An 18540-nucleotide genomic window follows, 5' to 3' on the forward strand; every position below is an offset into this window, starting at 1 on the left:
TAGTGAGCCTTGTCAAGAAATACTGCTATTTAAAATTTGTCATCATGTATGGATGAGTGAGTGGTTAAATTGCAGGCTATGGTGCCAGATGTCTGAAGTTCGATCCTTGGACAGTACTATGATTTTTATGTCACTTGTCACTTCTTGCACTTCTGGCAATGTTTGTCTATTCTGAGTTGCACTGTGTCCAGTTTAAACTGCTGGTCCTACTGTAATTGGCTGTACAAGTCAGTTCAAAGGTCAGAGAAAGGCAATTGCAGACTGCCTCCAATAGGACCATGCCTAATAAGATACTGTGGTGTGCAAGCCAACCTATGGGCTAATGACAGCTTTACTTTTTTTGTATCAGATCTGACAAAGGTTTTACCATACTTTAAGCTTGTGCACACATAGCACTCCTGCTCTCATGATTGTTCTTGGCTATTAAATATACCGGCTTTTCGACTGTAGTTGCAATTTACTCTAAATATAATGAGTTTGTTATGATGTTTTGTGAGATATTAAAGAACAGGAAGCACAACATCATTTTACTTGTCTTTTAAGTCAGTCCTCTCAGTGATTGTTGATGGTAGTCATTCCATTAGATGCCGGTATTTGTGATTTTGTATGCAACGTGTGAATCTGGTGATTTTTATGAAGTAATTTTCACTTCCATCTTTGATTGATGTATTAAGTTATTTACGATTTGTTGCTTTGCACTGCAAACATCAAACAAAAACACTGTACTTCAGTTTTTTCTGACACTGCTTCTGCTTGCATTCAGACTCCTGCTCATCCACACTTGCCATGAAAAAACTTCCTGCCAAAAACTCTTTCACACAGTATAATGGCATCCAAAGATATAACTAGCACACAAAGATAGTGAAATTCAAAGATTTGCCTGAGTTGCTTTAAAATAACATTTTTTGTTTTAAGACTTTTGAATACCTGTTGCAGTAATTTTGATTTACGTATATTAATTTTATAAAATTAAATAATTATGTAGAAACTTTTAATTTAATTTATAAACATCCTTTATTGATGAAGTAAACAAAAGATCATTTACTGTCTTTTAGTGAATGATGATGTATTACAGTAGAACCCTGCTATTAGGTTCCTGGAATTAATGTTTCCCCGCAGTTTACAACATTTTTTATCACTCGTGTCAAATTTCCTATGTCCACAATGTTAATTTGCACCCAGTTTTGCATCAACATGTGTAACTTTCCTGTAGTTTACACTTTATGAAAAAATGGTTAAGGAAAAAAAAGACAGGCGTAAAATGACACTGGTATGGCACTGGCCGTCAAGTAGTGTACAAACATTACGTGGTTAAGTTTCTTGACACCAGGGTGCCGTACTCGGCAGGTTGAACTAGTAAACAGGTGGAAAATGGGAACAATTCGTGCTCTATGTGCTGCCGCTGCCAAGCTCTACACAGTTCAGTGGCTGATGGAAGTAACTAGGTTCCCCCCCCCCCCCCCCCCCACCTCCGAATGAAGATATCATGAGCAATCACAACCATTTATAAACAGTCTGTACTGCATGTGCGCATTTTCATGATTGTTGTGACATCTTTGTCAAACCTTATTTAGCGTGTTTTGTTGTTTGGGCACTTGTAGACTTGTTTCACACCTTCACTCACTTTGCATTGTTTAAATGTTTTTAGTTAAACGTAGTGCCAATTATGTATTTTTTCATGCTAAACAAATTGTGTTTAGAGAATTTATTCTCATTGTCAAGTGCGGTATTTATGTATATATTTTTTTGTGATGTTAAACAATCAATCAATGTCAGTGATAGTTTTCATGTGTGTGTTTTTCACATAACTTAGGAGGCACAATACCTGATAACCGCATAAAGACAACTACCATGCAAGAGACACAGACCAACACTTATGCAAACACCACACAAAATATTTATGTAAATATTTACACTTGACAACGAGAAAAAATTCTCAAAACGCATCGGGCTAAGCATAAAAAAAAAAAAAAAAAAAAAAAAACCAGATAACTGGCACAGTGTTTTATTATTTAAATAAATTTCCAAAAATGTCGGCTATGATGTATGAAATTGACTCAAATGTTCCTGCTTCCCAGACAGTTACCAGTTCCATTGCATCATTCGTTTTCATTAGGTAATAAACCTATATTAGACAATAAACGAGTTCCTGACAAGTATTTTGATGCCTATTATGTACATATATCATACATAAAGTGTGAACACCGAAGGGAATATCCTATAAGTAACTTGTACTGCTTAAAAAGTTATTTCCAACGTTTTACATTTTCCCACATTTTACCCAACTTTTTTGAAGTCACTTGAAAAGTGTAAAAGTGGGGTTTCACCATATTATGCTTATACATTACAAATGTAGCCTATTTTGTGTGTCCAGTCTTCTCTACTGGAAGCTTAGATGTTGACATATTGAAATAGAATGTGGACAATGAATACTGCATCAGTAGAATTTCTTGAGATACACATGCACGCTTTGTGGTGAGAGCATTCTCAGGATGGAAAGACTAACATTAGCCACTCCAGCCTGTCCCTCACTGGTGTAAGATTGGTGTTTGACACCTGCTTCAGTAACTACCACTGCACCATACAGTGTAATGTTTTGCGACAGAAAATGGGGATTTTAAATTGATTGACAGGATCAGCATGTAGATTACAAACAAGGTCAGGCACTTACTACAGTACACCTCAAATATATCTAGAATGAGTAAAAATATATATTGAGGTTCAGTTTTTGCAAAGTCTTCGCAGAAAATGTAAAGAATTTTCCTGATCTTGCAAAATCCTCACAATTTGTATGCGCAAATGTTATCAAAATCTTCAAGAAACTGGAAGTGTGGAGAATTGTAACTGATGAGAGAAATGCAACTAAAATTTTTGCGATAGTAACATATAGTCCACACCTCAGTATGAAGCAGATCGATGGTGTAGATGGGATGAACCAGAGGAATGTTCTGTTATCACTACTTTCCCACACATTTCATGTTTTGCTCTATCAAGAGTTCCATGGCAATGACTTTCTTAATCTATTACAGTTATCAGAATGGTGTACATAAAAACTGCAAAATGATGTAGCATTTCTTTGCACTGATTTGTTAACAGACAAAGTATTGTTTAAAATTTATAGACAAATCATTCTTCGCAATATACACTAAGTGTCAGTTGAAAATCCACTCTGGATGAGAGAAGTGGATGAACTGTGATCTTGATTTTTCAATGTGTTGTGTGTGATTTTCTAGAATTGCATTATTTGTCTCCGTTTCATTGCTGGCACTCTAAATAGCCACTATTAGCTTCATGTACTTATAGTTATGCTGCCACCATTATTGGAAGACACCCCACTGTGCATAAGGTACCGTACTGTATTTTGTACTAACATGACAAATGTCTAGGGCCACAAGGATACATGAACACTCCTGAAGACATGAAGTAGTGTAAAACACAGTCCTGTGCTGCAATAAGTCCAGACGAAATTCACCGTGAACATGCAATATTGTCAATCATGAATAGTGTTATAGTGCATATCAGTGATCAAAAGTCAATAGTTTCATACATCATTTTATTTAATATGACACTCACAGTAATAAACACAATACGTACCTGATTTGTGTTCACTGATATATGGTACAGTAAATCACACCTTTGTGGGTCCACTTCTCCTGGTGTTGGCATTGTGATTTGCTGCACTTTTATCTTGTTATTATTTGACCTTGTTTGACACACATTATATCATTGAAGTCTTCTCTGAACGTGATGTAACTGCATTAAAAAAAGTCATTTTCATAATTTGGCTACTATAAACATTAAAAATATTTGAATTCTTCAGAAAAATTGCCACATTGTCCACTGTATCTTGGCATAAACTGCACCTCGATATTTTTACTCATTGTAGATACATTTTGGATGCCCTGTCTTAGGCTGCCTCACCACATGCATCAGTAGGAGCTTCATGTCGTGGTGGGCATTATTCTGCATGTTGATGTCAAGAACAGAATAATTCTTACATCTTCAAACTAAAAATGTACCAAACAAAATTGATGTATTGTCAGTAAGTAATAACACCCAGAACTACAAATCAGCATGGGCATCCCACTAACAGATGAAGTTTCAATACTTATTACATATAGTTACAAGGAGCTCAATAATTCTGATTATGTCTTTTTGATAATCTAAAGAGCCAATGGATCGTCTGGGAAAAAAAATTACCAGTTTACACTGAAAAGGGTTTGGATTTAATTACAGGAAACACTATATTTATAAAACAGTTGAGAAACACTGCACTTGGCTAATCTTATTGCTTCAGAGCTCTTAATTTTAGCAAAAGTAGTTTTCATGCAGGGATTTTGTGAAAATTAATTCGAACTGAAGGAAGAATGAAAAAGAAGGATGTATTGCACAGTTGCCTAACAGGAAATAAATATTTTCTTTCAGCACCAAGGCAGCTGAACAATGGGTGTCCACTAAAAAGTCTGGCTCCTTGTTGTGTAAGGGGGTGACCACACAGTGCTGCACTCTGTCACCAACTAACCAGGAAATTCCAGAATTCTATGTATTCACTAAAAATGACTGAAGTTTGGTGCCACTGCACGAGAATTCTGCCAAGTCTGAAACGTGCACTTCAACAGAGAATTGTACCGAGTTCAACATTTCACTATTCCAACCACCCAGTATGTTTCTCAGTAACTTCTACTGTACCTACCAAAGCAAATAATGTACGAATGCGTGCTTTCGCGGCGATATCCGTTAATAAAACATTCTTGGGTTTCAAGCCGCGTCAAGTGGTTTACTGCCGCCGAGCTTTCAGCAGAGATCTCCTCTGCCATTGTCAAGTGGATGACTGATGTGTGGTTGTCATTGCCGTACTTACATAGCTGCGCCATCGCTTGTGACGTCACTGGTGCTTGGTCCCGCACCATAGATGGTAATGTTTTGGCTGTGTGACCGCGGGCGCGCTTCAACTCCCTCAACACCAGATCCTATGCTGTACTCAGCTGCAATCCACCGTCTCTATTGAAGGTGTTGTCAGAAATTCTAATCTCTATGGACTCGTTTATCACACTATCACAGAAGCCATTAGTCCGTTTAATAATAAACGTCTCATCGAATGCAATTCATTGTCCGTTTTCCAGAGCATGGTTTCTTTATTCACTTGTGTCCCCATCACAAACTCCATTGATGTGCTGTCCCAGCTCTTTGATGACACCATCGTGGATTTATTTAAGCACACTCTGATGGTGTCATATTTTATACATGATGGAGAATATTTTAACCAAATTGAAGGTGTGGCGATGGGAAGTCCATTAGCTCCAGTAGTAGCGAACCTCTTTATGGAGCATTTCGAAGACATCGCCTTGGACACGGCTCCTGTAAAGCCGAGCTGTTTTTATCGCTACGTCGATGATACCTTCGTCATTTGCCCCATGGACAAGAAAAGTTAGAAGAGTTCCTGGAGCACCTCAACAGCATCCACGACCACATTGACTTCACAATGGAAGTAGAGAAGGATGGTTTCCTGCCGTTCTTGGACGTGCTTGTCTGCCGTTAACCGAATGTGTTTCTAGGTCATAGCGTTTAGAACAAGCCCACCCACACGGATCGGTATCTACATGCCACTAACTTCCATCACCCAGCACAGGAACACTCAGTTCTGAGGACCTTAGTACATCAAGCTGAAACCGTCTCAGATGCTGGTAACTTGCTAAGAGAATTGAGCCACTTACGCAAAGTTTTTAAGGAAAACGGTTGCAACAACAAACTGATCTCACAAGCAGTGTCATCCAAGCCTCAAAGGAAGAAGACCTCTGAAGAAGCCACCAAACAGATTGCATTGTTGCCGTTTTGTGGTTCGAGAACACAATCTTCAGGCCTCCGGCAAAGATTCGGCAGCTAACGAAATCTGTGAAAGACGATGTAGGCCTCAGAACTCCAGGTATTTACAAGATACCGTGTGGATGTTGATAGTTCTATGTTGGCCAGTCTGTTCACACTATTGAACAGCGCCGCACAGAACATGAAAGGCATTACCGCCTGCGCTATCCCAAAAAGTCAGCTGTAGCAGAAAATACTCTGGAAAACGGACACTGAATTGCATTCGATGAGACATCTATTACTAAACGGACTAATGGCTTCTGGGATAGTGTGATAAACGAGTCTATAGAGATTAGAATTTCTGACAACACCTTCAATAGAGACGGTGGAGTGCAGCTGAGTACAGCGTGAGATCCGGTGTTGAGGGAGTTGAAGCGAGCCTGGCCCTCGTGCGGTCAAAACATTACCATACATGGTGCGGGACCAAGCACCAGTGACATCATGAGCAACGGCACAGCTATATAAGCACAGCAATGACAACCACATGACAGTCATCCACTTGCCAATGGCAGAGATCTCTGCCGAAAGTTCATGGACAGTAAACCACTTGACGCGGCTTGAAACCCGAGAATGTTTTATTGACGCAAATAATATGCAAATTCCATTCGAGTGACCCATGGTTCACACACTGTGTTTATTCTGACGTATCCCACTCTGCCCCCAAATCTCTTTCTTTGACTAACTAAATACAGGGAAATGAAGTTAAAAACTCCATCTTGTAACCTACATTAAAACCATAATGCCACTTCCAAAGCCACATCAGCTGATACAGAACATGGTGGTGTTTCCATTTATTGCTTGGATTCAGTAATCATTTATTAAATTTCTCTTATGATAAGTTACTATTATTTGATTACATTAAAATACATCATCAAAACTAAGCATGAGCCCATTCATATCCAAAGGAATTTTTCCTGCTTTTGCCAACGATGATGACGATTTGTCACCAAATTTAAACTGAATGTTCACATTAGTTGTATCCAAGACTTGAAATTTAATTAATCCTAGGAAATAGGTTTCACTCAGTTTCTTGATAGATAAACAACATTGACTTTTACTATTGTCTATGGCATTATGTAAGTTAGTTAACTCCAAATTCAGTTATGTAGCTCTAATTACAATTACATCCACTAAATGTTAGAATTTTGTCATTTGTTGCCACATTAAGTGTGTCACCAGATTACGTCTTGGCTGCAGCTGTGATATTTTTTGGGTTCTGTAGCTCAGTTCATAAAAACAGAACCCTTATAAGATCACTGTGTTGTCTGTCCGTGCGTCTGCCTGTCCTTCCATCGTATGTTAAAAACCTATTTTTATATCAGGAACGAGTTGATGTATCAAGTAGAAATTTATGTCACATTCTAAGATCTGTAGTCCCTTGGTGGTGTAAAAAATTTAAGCCTTTAAGTCAACGCAATCAAAAGATAGGACCATTTATGTCACATATTTTGATGCTCACAAACTCACTCATCAAAATGCAAGGGCACTTCCTATTGGGCTAAAGTCATGAAATTTGACAAAAAGCTAGGTTTTGTGGTACGACTAAAGGAGGAACTCCAAAAATTGTTAATTTGTAATGATATCACAGGAATAAAAATTTGTGATTTTAATTGACAGTCTTTTCTGCCCATCTATTAGTTAAGAAACCTTTGTTTAGGGAATGGGAGTATGTATCAAGGTGACACTTCATGTCTCACACTGAGGTCTTTTGGTGGTGTAATAAATCTAAGCTTTCCATCTGCCGTCTGTCTGGTAAGACCCCTGTTAGAATTTATGTCACATACGAAGGTTTATGGCCCCTTGGCGGTAGCTTCTAAGTCAAATGTAATCAGAAGATACAGCCATTTATGTCAAACAATTTGATACTTGAAAACTGACTCGTTACAATCCATAGGGTACTTCTTATTGACCTTGAATCATGCAGTTTGGTGAGAAGCAAAGTATTGCAGTACAAGTAAAGAAAAAAATGAGAAAAATTTCAATTTGTAATTATCAAACAATGGAAAATCCAGGATGGGTGTGGCTACAGTCGCCTAAGACTGCAGTCGTGTGTGTGTGTGTGTGTGTGTGTGTGTGTGTGTGCGCGCCGAAAGCTTTGTTTGCGACAGTCTTTTTGTTGTGCCTATCTGCTACTCAGCATCTCCACCATATTGTGAGTGGCAACATTCCTTTTCATAATTTGTAATTATATCACCTGAAAAAATGTTTCTTTTGTTGTTTATTATCTGAGTTAAAAATTAAAATTAAAACATTCTTGAAAGTCTTGGAATTCCCAGGGCTGATATTTTGCCAGTGTCAATGTTGACAAGAGGCAAAAAATTCTCGTACCATCATGGATGAACTGTCCTTACGTATAATTAAGTTTGTACAGAATCCTGAGTGGGTGAGTCCTACTCGCTCCCGGCCAATTTTTATTTTCTGTGAAAGTTATTAGTATTTAAAGTAAATGTTAAAACACAGTACGTCTGCCGTTGGTCAGGTCCACCTATCACTAATTCTGGTTGCACAGCATTGTGTTGTGACTCATTTTTTTATCGAGTGAGAAGTGCTTTTGTTTTAGACAATTTGTATGTCTTTCTGAGTCGAGCAGTGTTTTCGAGTATCAAATACTATCTATAGTGGTGAAAGTATAACAGCTCTATATTGATAGGATATTGAAATGCTGTCTGGCATTACCAAGCAACAGCTATCAGGAACAGTCTTGAATGGCAAACTCCTAGCAATTCCACCATATGCATTGGCCAAGGACAGGCTTTGTCTCTGCTGGCCCACATGCTCAGTGTCCTTGGTCAGCAACATTGCTGTCACTTTGCTGGGATAGTAAGCTACATCTGCTGCTGTGCAGGCTCACCTATCACTAATTCGGAATGCACAGCATTATGTTACATCAGGGTACGGTAAAGACTGCATATGACCAATTGCAGAAAAATGCTGAATTTATGTTAATGTTTACTTTGCCACTGTTTCCAGAATGTATTAATGTAAATTTTCTCATAAGGTGAAGTCATACAGCTCCAACTTAATGGGTACCACAATTATCAGAGCTGTGAACATACTGCAATGTCATACACTCCTGGAAATGGAAAAAAGAACACATTGACACCGGTGTGTCAGACCCACCATACTTGCTCCGGACACTGCGAGAGGGCTGTACAAGCAATGATCACACGCACGGCACAGCGGACACAACAGGAACCGCGGTGTTGGCCGTCGAATGGCGCTAGCTGCGCAGCATTTGTGCACCGCCGCCGTCAGTGTCAGCCAGTTTTCTGTGGCATACGGAGCTCCATCGCAGTCTTTAACACTGGTAGCATGCCGCGACAGCGTGGACGTGAACCGTATGTGCAGTTGACGGACTTTGAGCGAGGGCGTATAGTGGGCATGCGGGAGGCCGGGTGGACGTATCGCCGAATTGCTCAACACGTGGGGTGTGAGGTCTCCACAGTACATCGATGTTGTCGCCAGTGGTCGGCGGAAGGTGCACGTGCCCGTCGACCTGGGACCGGACCGCAGCGACGCACGGATGCACGCCAAGACCGTAGGATCCTACGCAGTGCCGTAGGGGACCGCACCGCCACTTCCCAGCGAATTAGGGACACTGTTGCTCCTGGGGTATTGGCGAGGACCATTCGCAACCGTCTCCATGAAGCTGGGCTACGGTCCCGCACACCGTTAGGCCGTCTTCCGCTCACGCCCCAACACCGTGCAGCCCGCCTCCAGTGGTGTCGCGACAGGCGTGAATGGAGGGACGAATGGAGACGTGTCGTCTTCAGCGATGAGAGTCGCTTCTGCCTTGGTGCCAATGATGGTCGTATGCGTGTTTGGCGCTGTGCAGGTGAGCGCCACAATCAGGACTGCATACGACCGAGGCACACAGGGCCAACGCCCGGCATCATGGTGTGGGGAGCGATCTCCTACACTGGCCGTACACCACTGGTGATCGTCGAGGGGACACTGAATAGTGCACGGTACATCCAAACCGTCATCGAACCCATCGTTCTACCATTCCTAGACCGGCAAGGGAACTTGCTGTTCCAACAGGACAATGCACGTCCGCATGTATCCCGTGCCACCCAACGTGCTCTAGAAGGTGTAAGTCAACTACCCTGGCCAGCAAGATCTCCGGATCTGTCCCCCATTGAGCATGTTTGGGACTGGATGAAGCGTCGTCTCACGCGGTCTGCACGTCCAGCACGAACGCTGGTCCAACTGAGGCGCCAGGTGGAAATGGCATGGCAAGCCGTTCCACAGGACTACATCCAGCATCTCTACGATCGTCTCCATGGGAGAATAGCAGCCTGCATTGCTGCGAAAGGTGGATATACACTGTACTAGTGCCGACATTGTGCATGCTCTGTTGCCTGTGTCTATGTGCCTGTGGTTCTGTCAGTGTGATCATGTGATGTATCTGACCCCAGGAATGTGTCAATAAAGTTTCCCCTTCCTGGGACAATGAATTCACGGTGTTCTTATTTCAATTTCCAGGAGTGTATAATGGAGAGTCAGTCAGAGGGCAATGTGGCAAAGTTGGACATGAAATAGAAATATAATATTTGCATATGTTTGTGTAGTAATTAGAAAGAGAGGGGGGGCTACTCAACATATGCTATGAGGCAGATGATATACTCTGAAACAAAAAAAAGTGTGTGGCTGAGAAATCACTAACTTTTAAACTATCATTTGCTCTTATATGACAAACAAATGTTCAAGAGAGAGGTTTTTCAACTTAAATTCTGTCATATAAAGCCCTCAGCGTCATATGTACCTGCAAGTGTGTGTGCTTTCACGTATATGTCATAAATACTTGGATAGAAAAGAAGACCATCAAATAAAGTCTCTCTACTAAACAGGCTTTCAGATTGAAGCATTAATGTGTACAGGACCTATGTGAAACAATTTTGATACAGTCAAAATCTCATTAAATTTGTTTAAAAGGAACATATTGTAAACATTCTAAAACACCTGTGCTTACTCCACCATTAGGATTAAACTGTGTGGACACAACTTAAGTTGGAGTTGGTGTCTGTGAAAAACTCATGTAACTCTCCTAAATTGTTCCCTTCTGCATATAATCTGGTATCTGCTGCCTGACTGTGTGTGCCATTTCTGGTTACATCACCCCCAACCACAAGAACATATCAATGCCAAAGCTCTCCCTAAAGTGAGACGACAGCCTCCAAATTGTTACACATACAGTTTTATCTATATTCATACTTTGCAAGCCATCTTACAATGGTGTCTCACACAGGACACAGGGTATCAATGTTATCTACTCCCACAACCCTTTGCCCCCATGCCTATTGTTTCATTTGAAAATCAAATGTTACATGGGAAAAAATAAACTTTGTATAAATTCAAATTATCTGATTTTATCATCATGATCATTTTGTTTAATACTAGCGATACTGAGAAATGCCTTTTTAAAGTTGCATGGGAAATTATGGGGAACGTGAACAGTTGCTACACTGACTCATGCAGTTGATCAGTGGGCTTGTGATAGCAAAAAAGCCACTCCACTCCTTATTTACCTACAGATGCTGATAAAACAAGTGTTGCAACTGAAAATCCTACAAGATGTGAAATCCATATAATATGGCATTTAGTGGCAATAAAGTTCATTGTTACTGACATTCTTCACGTGTTTTGTGTTGTATATAGACCACGTGTGATTAGTGAGTACAGTGTGATAAGTGGTGGTGTTTGTTTAAAAGTGGGAGGACGAATGTTCATTATGATGACAGAAGTGACTGTCCGTATGTAGTTCTGTAATGAACTGTTTCAGAAAACTAATGAAAACCAGCATTTGGTGAGATCCCAATTTCTAGACAATTTCTCACAGATGTCTCGGAGTGATCATGACTAAACAGTTGGGATATACCAAGTTTGGTGCTCATTAGATTCGAAAGCCCCTTTCTGATAAACTCAATATTAAATGAATGACAGCTTTTACAGACTTACTTTTTGTTATGCTGCAGTTATGGCTACTGAACAGAATCTTGATTGGTGTTAACACAGAGATGAAACAGCAGTCATTGGTGAGAGTTGAAACCACCTTGAAAAATCATCACCCTCTGTCAGTTAGAACGGTTATGACCATTTTCATTAGGGATACCAAAGGAATTTTGTTTATAGCTTTTACAGAACTGAAGGAAGTTTAATTCTGAATCCTACTGTGAGACATTAAGAAAACTGAAAAAAATAAGATGAGGCATTTAGAACAAGTGACTCTTGACCATTGGTGTTGTGTTCTTGCATGACAATGCATGGCCACACTGTACCCCAATCACAAACATTGTTCAACATTTCAAATGGGAAGTTTTTGAAACCCTGTCCTACCACTGAGCAATTGGCTCCCCAAACGATTTCTACCTCTTCATCCACATGAAAACTGGATTGGTTCGCAATGCTTGCAGTTTGATAAGGAAGTTCAGGATGCTGTCACAGGGTGGCTACAATCTCGGGTACAGAATTTAATGTAAAGGGAATTGGTCAGCTTATTAAGATATATGATAAAGGCCTAAATATGAGCAGTGATTGTGTAGAAAAGTAATACAAAAGTGTAGTTTTAAGATTTTTCTCATAAGTTTTCCTTGTGGGTTCCAATTTTCACCTTGTAGCCAAATGGAGATTACTTCCTGGGTAGCACTCGTATGTGCAGGAAAGTAATACATTGCTTGACATTTTTTGTGATATGTACTCTCAGAATTCTAACAGTAATTTTTCAGTCTTTTAATAGTAACTTCTCTCTGGTCCACAACTCCTTTTTCATAACCTGCTGCTAAAGTTGGCCAAAAATCTCTGGAACACTCATGCTGAGCAGACAGACCTGGTATGAAACAGACCTTTTCTTTGGATCTTCTCCTTAATCCTGTTGGGAAAGGGTCCTGGAGTGACAGACAATAATCAACAGTCGATTGAACAAAATGTACTTTCTTAATGTACAAATTATATATTTTATGACTCTTTGTGTAGATGTTTTCTGGCATCTGCTGTTCCTACAATTAGTTTTCTGTGGTTATTCTTCCCCATTCACCTCAGACACATATCCCTATGTTCTTTTTATCAATGACATTGAAGCACATAATGTGGCATGGGTATACGCCAATTTATTTATGGAATTGATGCCGATTTTCTAACAATTTCATGGTGTCTCAGAAAGTATAGTTCTTTCTTGCCCCCCCCCCCCCCCCCCCCCCTACATGACTACTCTTCAATTGATACTCAAGTGCTTGGCAGAGGCTTCATCAAACCGCTGTCATGCTGTTTGGCTGCTGTTCCACTCTTAAGCAGCACTTGGGAAAAACGATATCTCAAATCCTTCCATATGAACTCTTGATTTCTTTTATTTTATTACAATACCTTCATAACTATCTTCTGTTTCCCTGCCTTTGTAAATTCTGTTCAGTGAGAAGTTAAATCATTATATTCATTTCAAACCCCCACCTCCCCGAAAGAAAAAAAAAATTAATTAGCAAAAAGAATACTCATGAGGCCCATTTATTATTCAGACATCAAGGAGGCGTCTAGGCCGAAACAGGTCATGTCAAATACGTGGTTCTCCATGTTGCTGATGCTAGAGATAAAAAGTTCTTTAGGCAGTTAGAGAGGCAGCCTATCAGTTTATGAATTGGCAAATGTTGGTCTGCAAGTAGGGTCTCGCATGTGACTGTTCAACAGTTGAAACATTGATCAGTTACAGAGAATATAACAGTCTTTTGAGACCAAAGACCAATCTAATCCTCTACGTTTTTGAATCAGTATAATATTTTAAATGGCTCTCCAACTACATTCCATCATATATGAATTGAAGACTAACTCAGCTTCTCTTGGCTTTTCTTTAATGTATCCTCAAGATCATACAGAAAAGTGAGTTTACTGTCTCCTACCCTACTCACAATTGCATGAAACCTTGAGAATATTGCAACATAGAAGATAAACTGGGCACCTCATCTTTTGTCTCCCGGTGTGTTCATCTAGTTTTTGAAACATTTATGAGAAGATAAACGGGTTCATAACATAATAAACCATTCTTATATGATATATGTGTGCTCTGATTTGGGGGAATAAAAATGCAAGCTAAGCTGCTGTATTCCTTCTTATTTGCTTGTCTTCTATGCCTCATCTGTACTGTAAGTGAATTGCTTTCCTCATACATTGTCTTTCGCCTAGGATATTGTGTTGTTATTAATTTTTAAACTTCAAAATTTTAGAATGTTGAGGCATAAGTTCTTTCACCGAGCCAAGAAGATCCCAGTAAGTGAACAAGAACTGAAAGCCAAATTGAAAAAAAAGGACAAAGATCGTAAGAAAGATGGTGATGATAAGCGTAAAAAGGATGATGAAAAATGTGAGGATGCTGAAAGTAGTCATGCTGAAGGAGAAAAAAAGGATGAAAAGTCTGCTTCTCAGGTAACATCTCCGGTTATTTTAAATCTTACATGCTAATGATATGAGCAGAAATTTATGATTTAGTAACAACAACATTACTCATACAGTGAAAACATACCAGTTTCATCTGTAAGGAAAAGCCTCTCATGATGAGTTATTGTACACTACATATAAAAAGAAAAAGAAAACTTTAGTGTCTTGTATTTGGAAACACTGTTGTTAGACGTATCTCAAAGCTAAAAACTTAGGTAGCCCCCAAAATTGTGGATCAAGGAGACATGGATGTGAACAAATGCCATTTTATGTTATGTTTCACATTTACATCTACATATGTACTGTGCAAGCCACCATGCTGTTTATGCCAGAACGTACCTTGTACCAATGCTAGTCATTCCATTTAATGTTCCCCTCATAAGTGAACCAACAAAAAAACTCCGTCTATATGCTTGCACATGAGCCTTTATCTTTGCAGTCCTTAGACAAGATGTGTGTTGCTGGCAATAGCATTGTTCTGTAGTCGGTTGCTAATGCCGGTTCTGTAAACTATCTCAATAAAATTTAGCCAAAAGAATATCTTCTTACCTCCAAGGATTTGTGTTCACAGAACATTTTCTTAAGACTCGCGTGTTGTTGGTACCTACCAGTGTTCACACAAGTGTTCTGTATGTGGTCTCTTTTATAGATAAACAGAAGTCAACCATTCGCCTTCCCTGTAACTGAACTTAAGTACTTGCTCCACTTCATGTGGCTTTACAAAATTACACCTAGATGCACCAATATGACTGTATCAAGTAGCATGACACTAATATCATATTTGAACATCATAAACAAGCAGTGGTTAGCGTACTGGACTCACATTTGGGAGGACAGTGGTTCAAACCTGCATCTGGCCATCCTGATTTGGATTTTCCACAATTTCCCTAAACCACTTAAGGCAAATGCCAGGATGGTTCCTTCAAAGGGGGACAGCTGCTTCCCTTCTCCATCCTTCCCGAATCTGAGCGTGTGTTCTGCCTCTGATGACTTTGATGTCAACAGAACATTAAACACTAATATCTTCCTCCTTGTCCTCTTTGAACATTAAAGGATTTCTTTTTTTTTTTTTTTTTTTAATTTTTTCTTCTTACCTATGTCCATTAATTTTAATTTTTTGACATTTAGAGCCGGCCGCGGTGGTCTAGCGGTTCTAGGCGCGCAGTTCGGCACCGCGCGACTGCTACGGTCGCAGGTTCGAATCCTGCCTCGGACATGGATGTGTGTGATGTCCTTAGGTTTGTTAGGTTTAAGTAGTTCTAAGTTCTAGGGGACTGATGACCACAGATGTTAAGTCCCATATTGCTCAGAACCATTTGAACCATTTTTTTGACATTTAGAGCAAGCTGCCATTCATCAAACCAATTCCAAATTCAGTCCAAGTCATACTTTATTCTCTTTTAATCACTTAAAGATGATACTATTCTTCTCTATAGCTTCATCAGCAGATCACAGATTGTGCTCAAACTATCCATCAGATCATTAATTTCAGGGTTAAGCAAACTTCGCGCACTCGGGCTTCACAGTGCAACTTATCATATGCCAGCTATAAAAAAATGTCTCTCACAAAATTTCGTCCAGTGAGTACATCCGGTAGAAAAAGGACGTTAAAGAGTGGCAGTCTGGCAACATTGTAACCACATGTATGGTGACTACCTCTGTCAGCACATATTAGTTGTGCTGTACAGTTGGTGCAGTGGATAGAGTTTTGGGTTAGCATGCAGGAGGTCAATGGTTCGATCCTGGGTTGAGACATATGTTTTTTACTTCGTAAATGTAGTCCAGGTGGTATGGTATCTGGCACCGTAATCGTCAACAGCGATTGCAGCGTATCCTCTAGAAAACATTTGCTCTTACATACTACAATCGTAGAAATGGAAGATTAGTCACCTTTGAAAGAAGCCCTTTCCATGTAGTGGGCATTAATTTATTTGCACCACTTCATCTACTAGTTGCGAAACCTGTTTTCTTTGTACCCTCCTCCAATGGTCCCATATAGAGTAGTACCAACTATTATTCTTGACTCGTTCAGGACCATTACATTTTGTTAAGACCTTATATTACCAGTAGGATTAGCAATGCGTTTTGTAAATAATGTCCAAAATCGGTTACTATTTGTATGTGTTATCACCATGGTTCCACTAATTATGCCTTTCAACATTGAGGCTGGTAACCACATGCTGTTTAATATGTATCTCAATGCATTATTATTACTATTATTATTATTCTTTCAATATGAGATCGGAAACCTCACGTCTATTGCTGTTAGGGAAACAGTGTAATTCGAAACCGAACTTTTCACAGTGAGCAATGTCAGGATGAATCATGCAGAACAATATCTCTCAGAGGGGTAATGCGCATTAGGTGGAACAGCGCACAGGACTGACAGCGTGTTTATACTTGTATGCGCTGCCCACCAGACAGGGACTAGTTGCGAGCAGAGTAATGCACCCGTGACGGACTCCAATGTACATGCATACATGTATCAAATTTTTTTATTGCAAACCTCTGAACCAGTGTGACAGATGCATGGCATACACAAATGATGAATATGTGGGTATGGTTCTGGTCCCTTGGTGCATCTGATAACTGGGCTAGTGTTGCTGCTCGTGAATATGCTGCTAGATATCCTCATCCAGCAATCCAGATAAAAATGTGTTTAGTCGTCTGGAGCTGTACGTTTGGGAGTAAGGTTCTCTCCTTCCACCATCATGTGACGGAGGTCGTCCATGGACTCACCGTACTTCAGTTACTGAGGAAGCTATTCTGGAGGTCATACACCAAGAACCTCAGCAAAGTACACGTAGCATAACAATGCAGCTGCATGTCTCGCAATGCATGGTCATTAACGTACTGCACAAGTATGGGCTGCACCCCTATTATTATGCTTTCACACAACATCTGCATCCTGCAGATCGCCATTTAGCAGATGCAATGATTCCAACAACAACAGGAAGCCAACAATGACTTCGTGAACACCATAATATGATTGGATGAAGCAACATTCACTCATGACAGTGTCTTCAATATGCACAATTCCCACCATTGGTGTGAGGTTAACCCTCACGTCACCCACGACCTTGGATATCAAGTTCACTTTGGTATAAATGTCTGGGCTAGAATATAGGGGGACAGGTGTTTGGACCCCTACATGTTGCCTTACCGGTTGACTACACGAAGGTATCATGCACCCCTCTCAAACTATCTGCCTGATGCCCTGGAAGATGTTCTACTACATGTTCGGCAGAGGATATGGTTCCAACATGATGGTGCACCTCCACACTCTGGAATTAATGTGCGACAGTATTAGGACAGAAAATTTCCAGGGAAATGGCTCAGGCATGGAGGTCCAGTTGTATGGCCATCTCGTTCACAGGACCTAAATGCACTCGATTTCTTCCTGTGGCGACACCTGAAGGAGCACGTGTACTCTACTCCACCGACAATTGTGGAAGAATTGGTAGCGCGTGTTCATGCTGCTCTTGTTACTGTGGACACAGCTGTGCTGCATATGGTCCAGAGCTGTATGATCCGGCGGGTTGCACAGTGGTTGGGCATGCAGGAAGGTCACTTTGAGCATCTGTTGTTCTGAGGGCAACATATTCTGTTGTGAAGGTCATGTGGTTATTAATATGAACATTATTATTGCCACTGGTTGCTAATGTGCTACATCTGAGTGGTCATGTTACATGTACTGTAGTATAAATGACAAGTAGATTTGTTATTTTAACTGTCCCGTCATCTTTAGCATCTCGAAATTGATACTGTTTTTGTAGTTATTCTGTCCTATGACATGTCATTTGTTTCAACTGTCTGTTTCTTATTTGTCTGACCACATATTTATTATGTTCAGCATTACAAAATTTTGTAAATTTAAGATACATGTGACCTAAGAAATGTCAGAATGAAATGTTTTTATGAACTGTCAGAATGAAATTAGCAAATAAAAAAAAATGCTCCCCAACCCAGGATAGAACCCTTGACCTCCTGCTTGCTAACCCAAAACTCTATCCACTGCACCAACTGTACAGCGTGACTAATATGTGCCGACAGAGGTAGTTACCATACACATGATTACAGTGTTGCCAGATTGCCACTCTTTAACGTCCTTTTTTCTGCTGGATGTACTCATTAGATGAAATTTTGTGAGACTTTTTTTCCCCCACTGGCATGTGAGGAGCTGCACTGCAAAGCCCAAGTGTGCGAATCTGACTTCACCCTGTATGTAGAGAACAAGAGTATTTCCATCCCACTTCC

General features: G+C 40.1%; 1 protein-coding gene across 1 annotated transcript in view; it reads left to right on the plus strand.

Moving 5' to 3' along the window:
• LOC126175934 (translocation protein SEC62) overlaps positions 1–18540 on the plus strand; it is a 112673-nt gene that overhangs the window by 47052 nt on the left and 47081 nt on the right. The window contains exon 4 of the mRNA XM_049923012.1: positions 14073–14271. Coding sequence (XP_049778969.1) covers positions 14073–14271 — 199 coding nt within the window. The remainder of the gene's footprint in view (positions 1–14072; positions 14272–18540) is intronic.

The sequence above is a fragment of the Schistocerca cancellata genome, chromosome 3, assembly GCF_023864275.1.
Source record: "Schistocerca cancellata isolate TAMUIC-IGC-003103 chromosome 3, iqSchCanc2.1, whole genome shotgun sequence".
In the NCBI taxonomy this organism is placed as follows: Eukaryota; Metazoa; Arthropoda; class Insecta; order Orthoptera; family Acrididae; genus Schistocerca; species Schistocerca cancellata.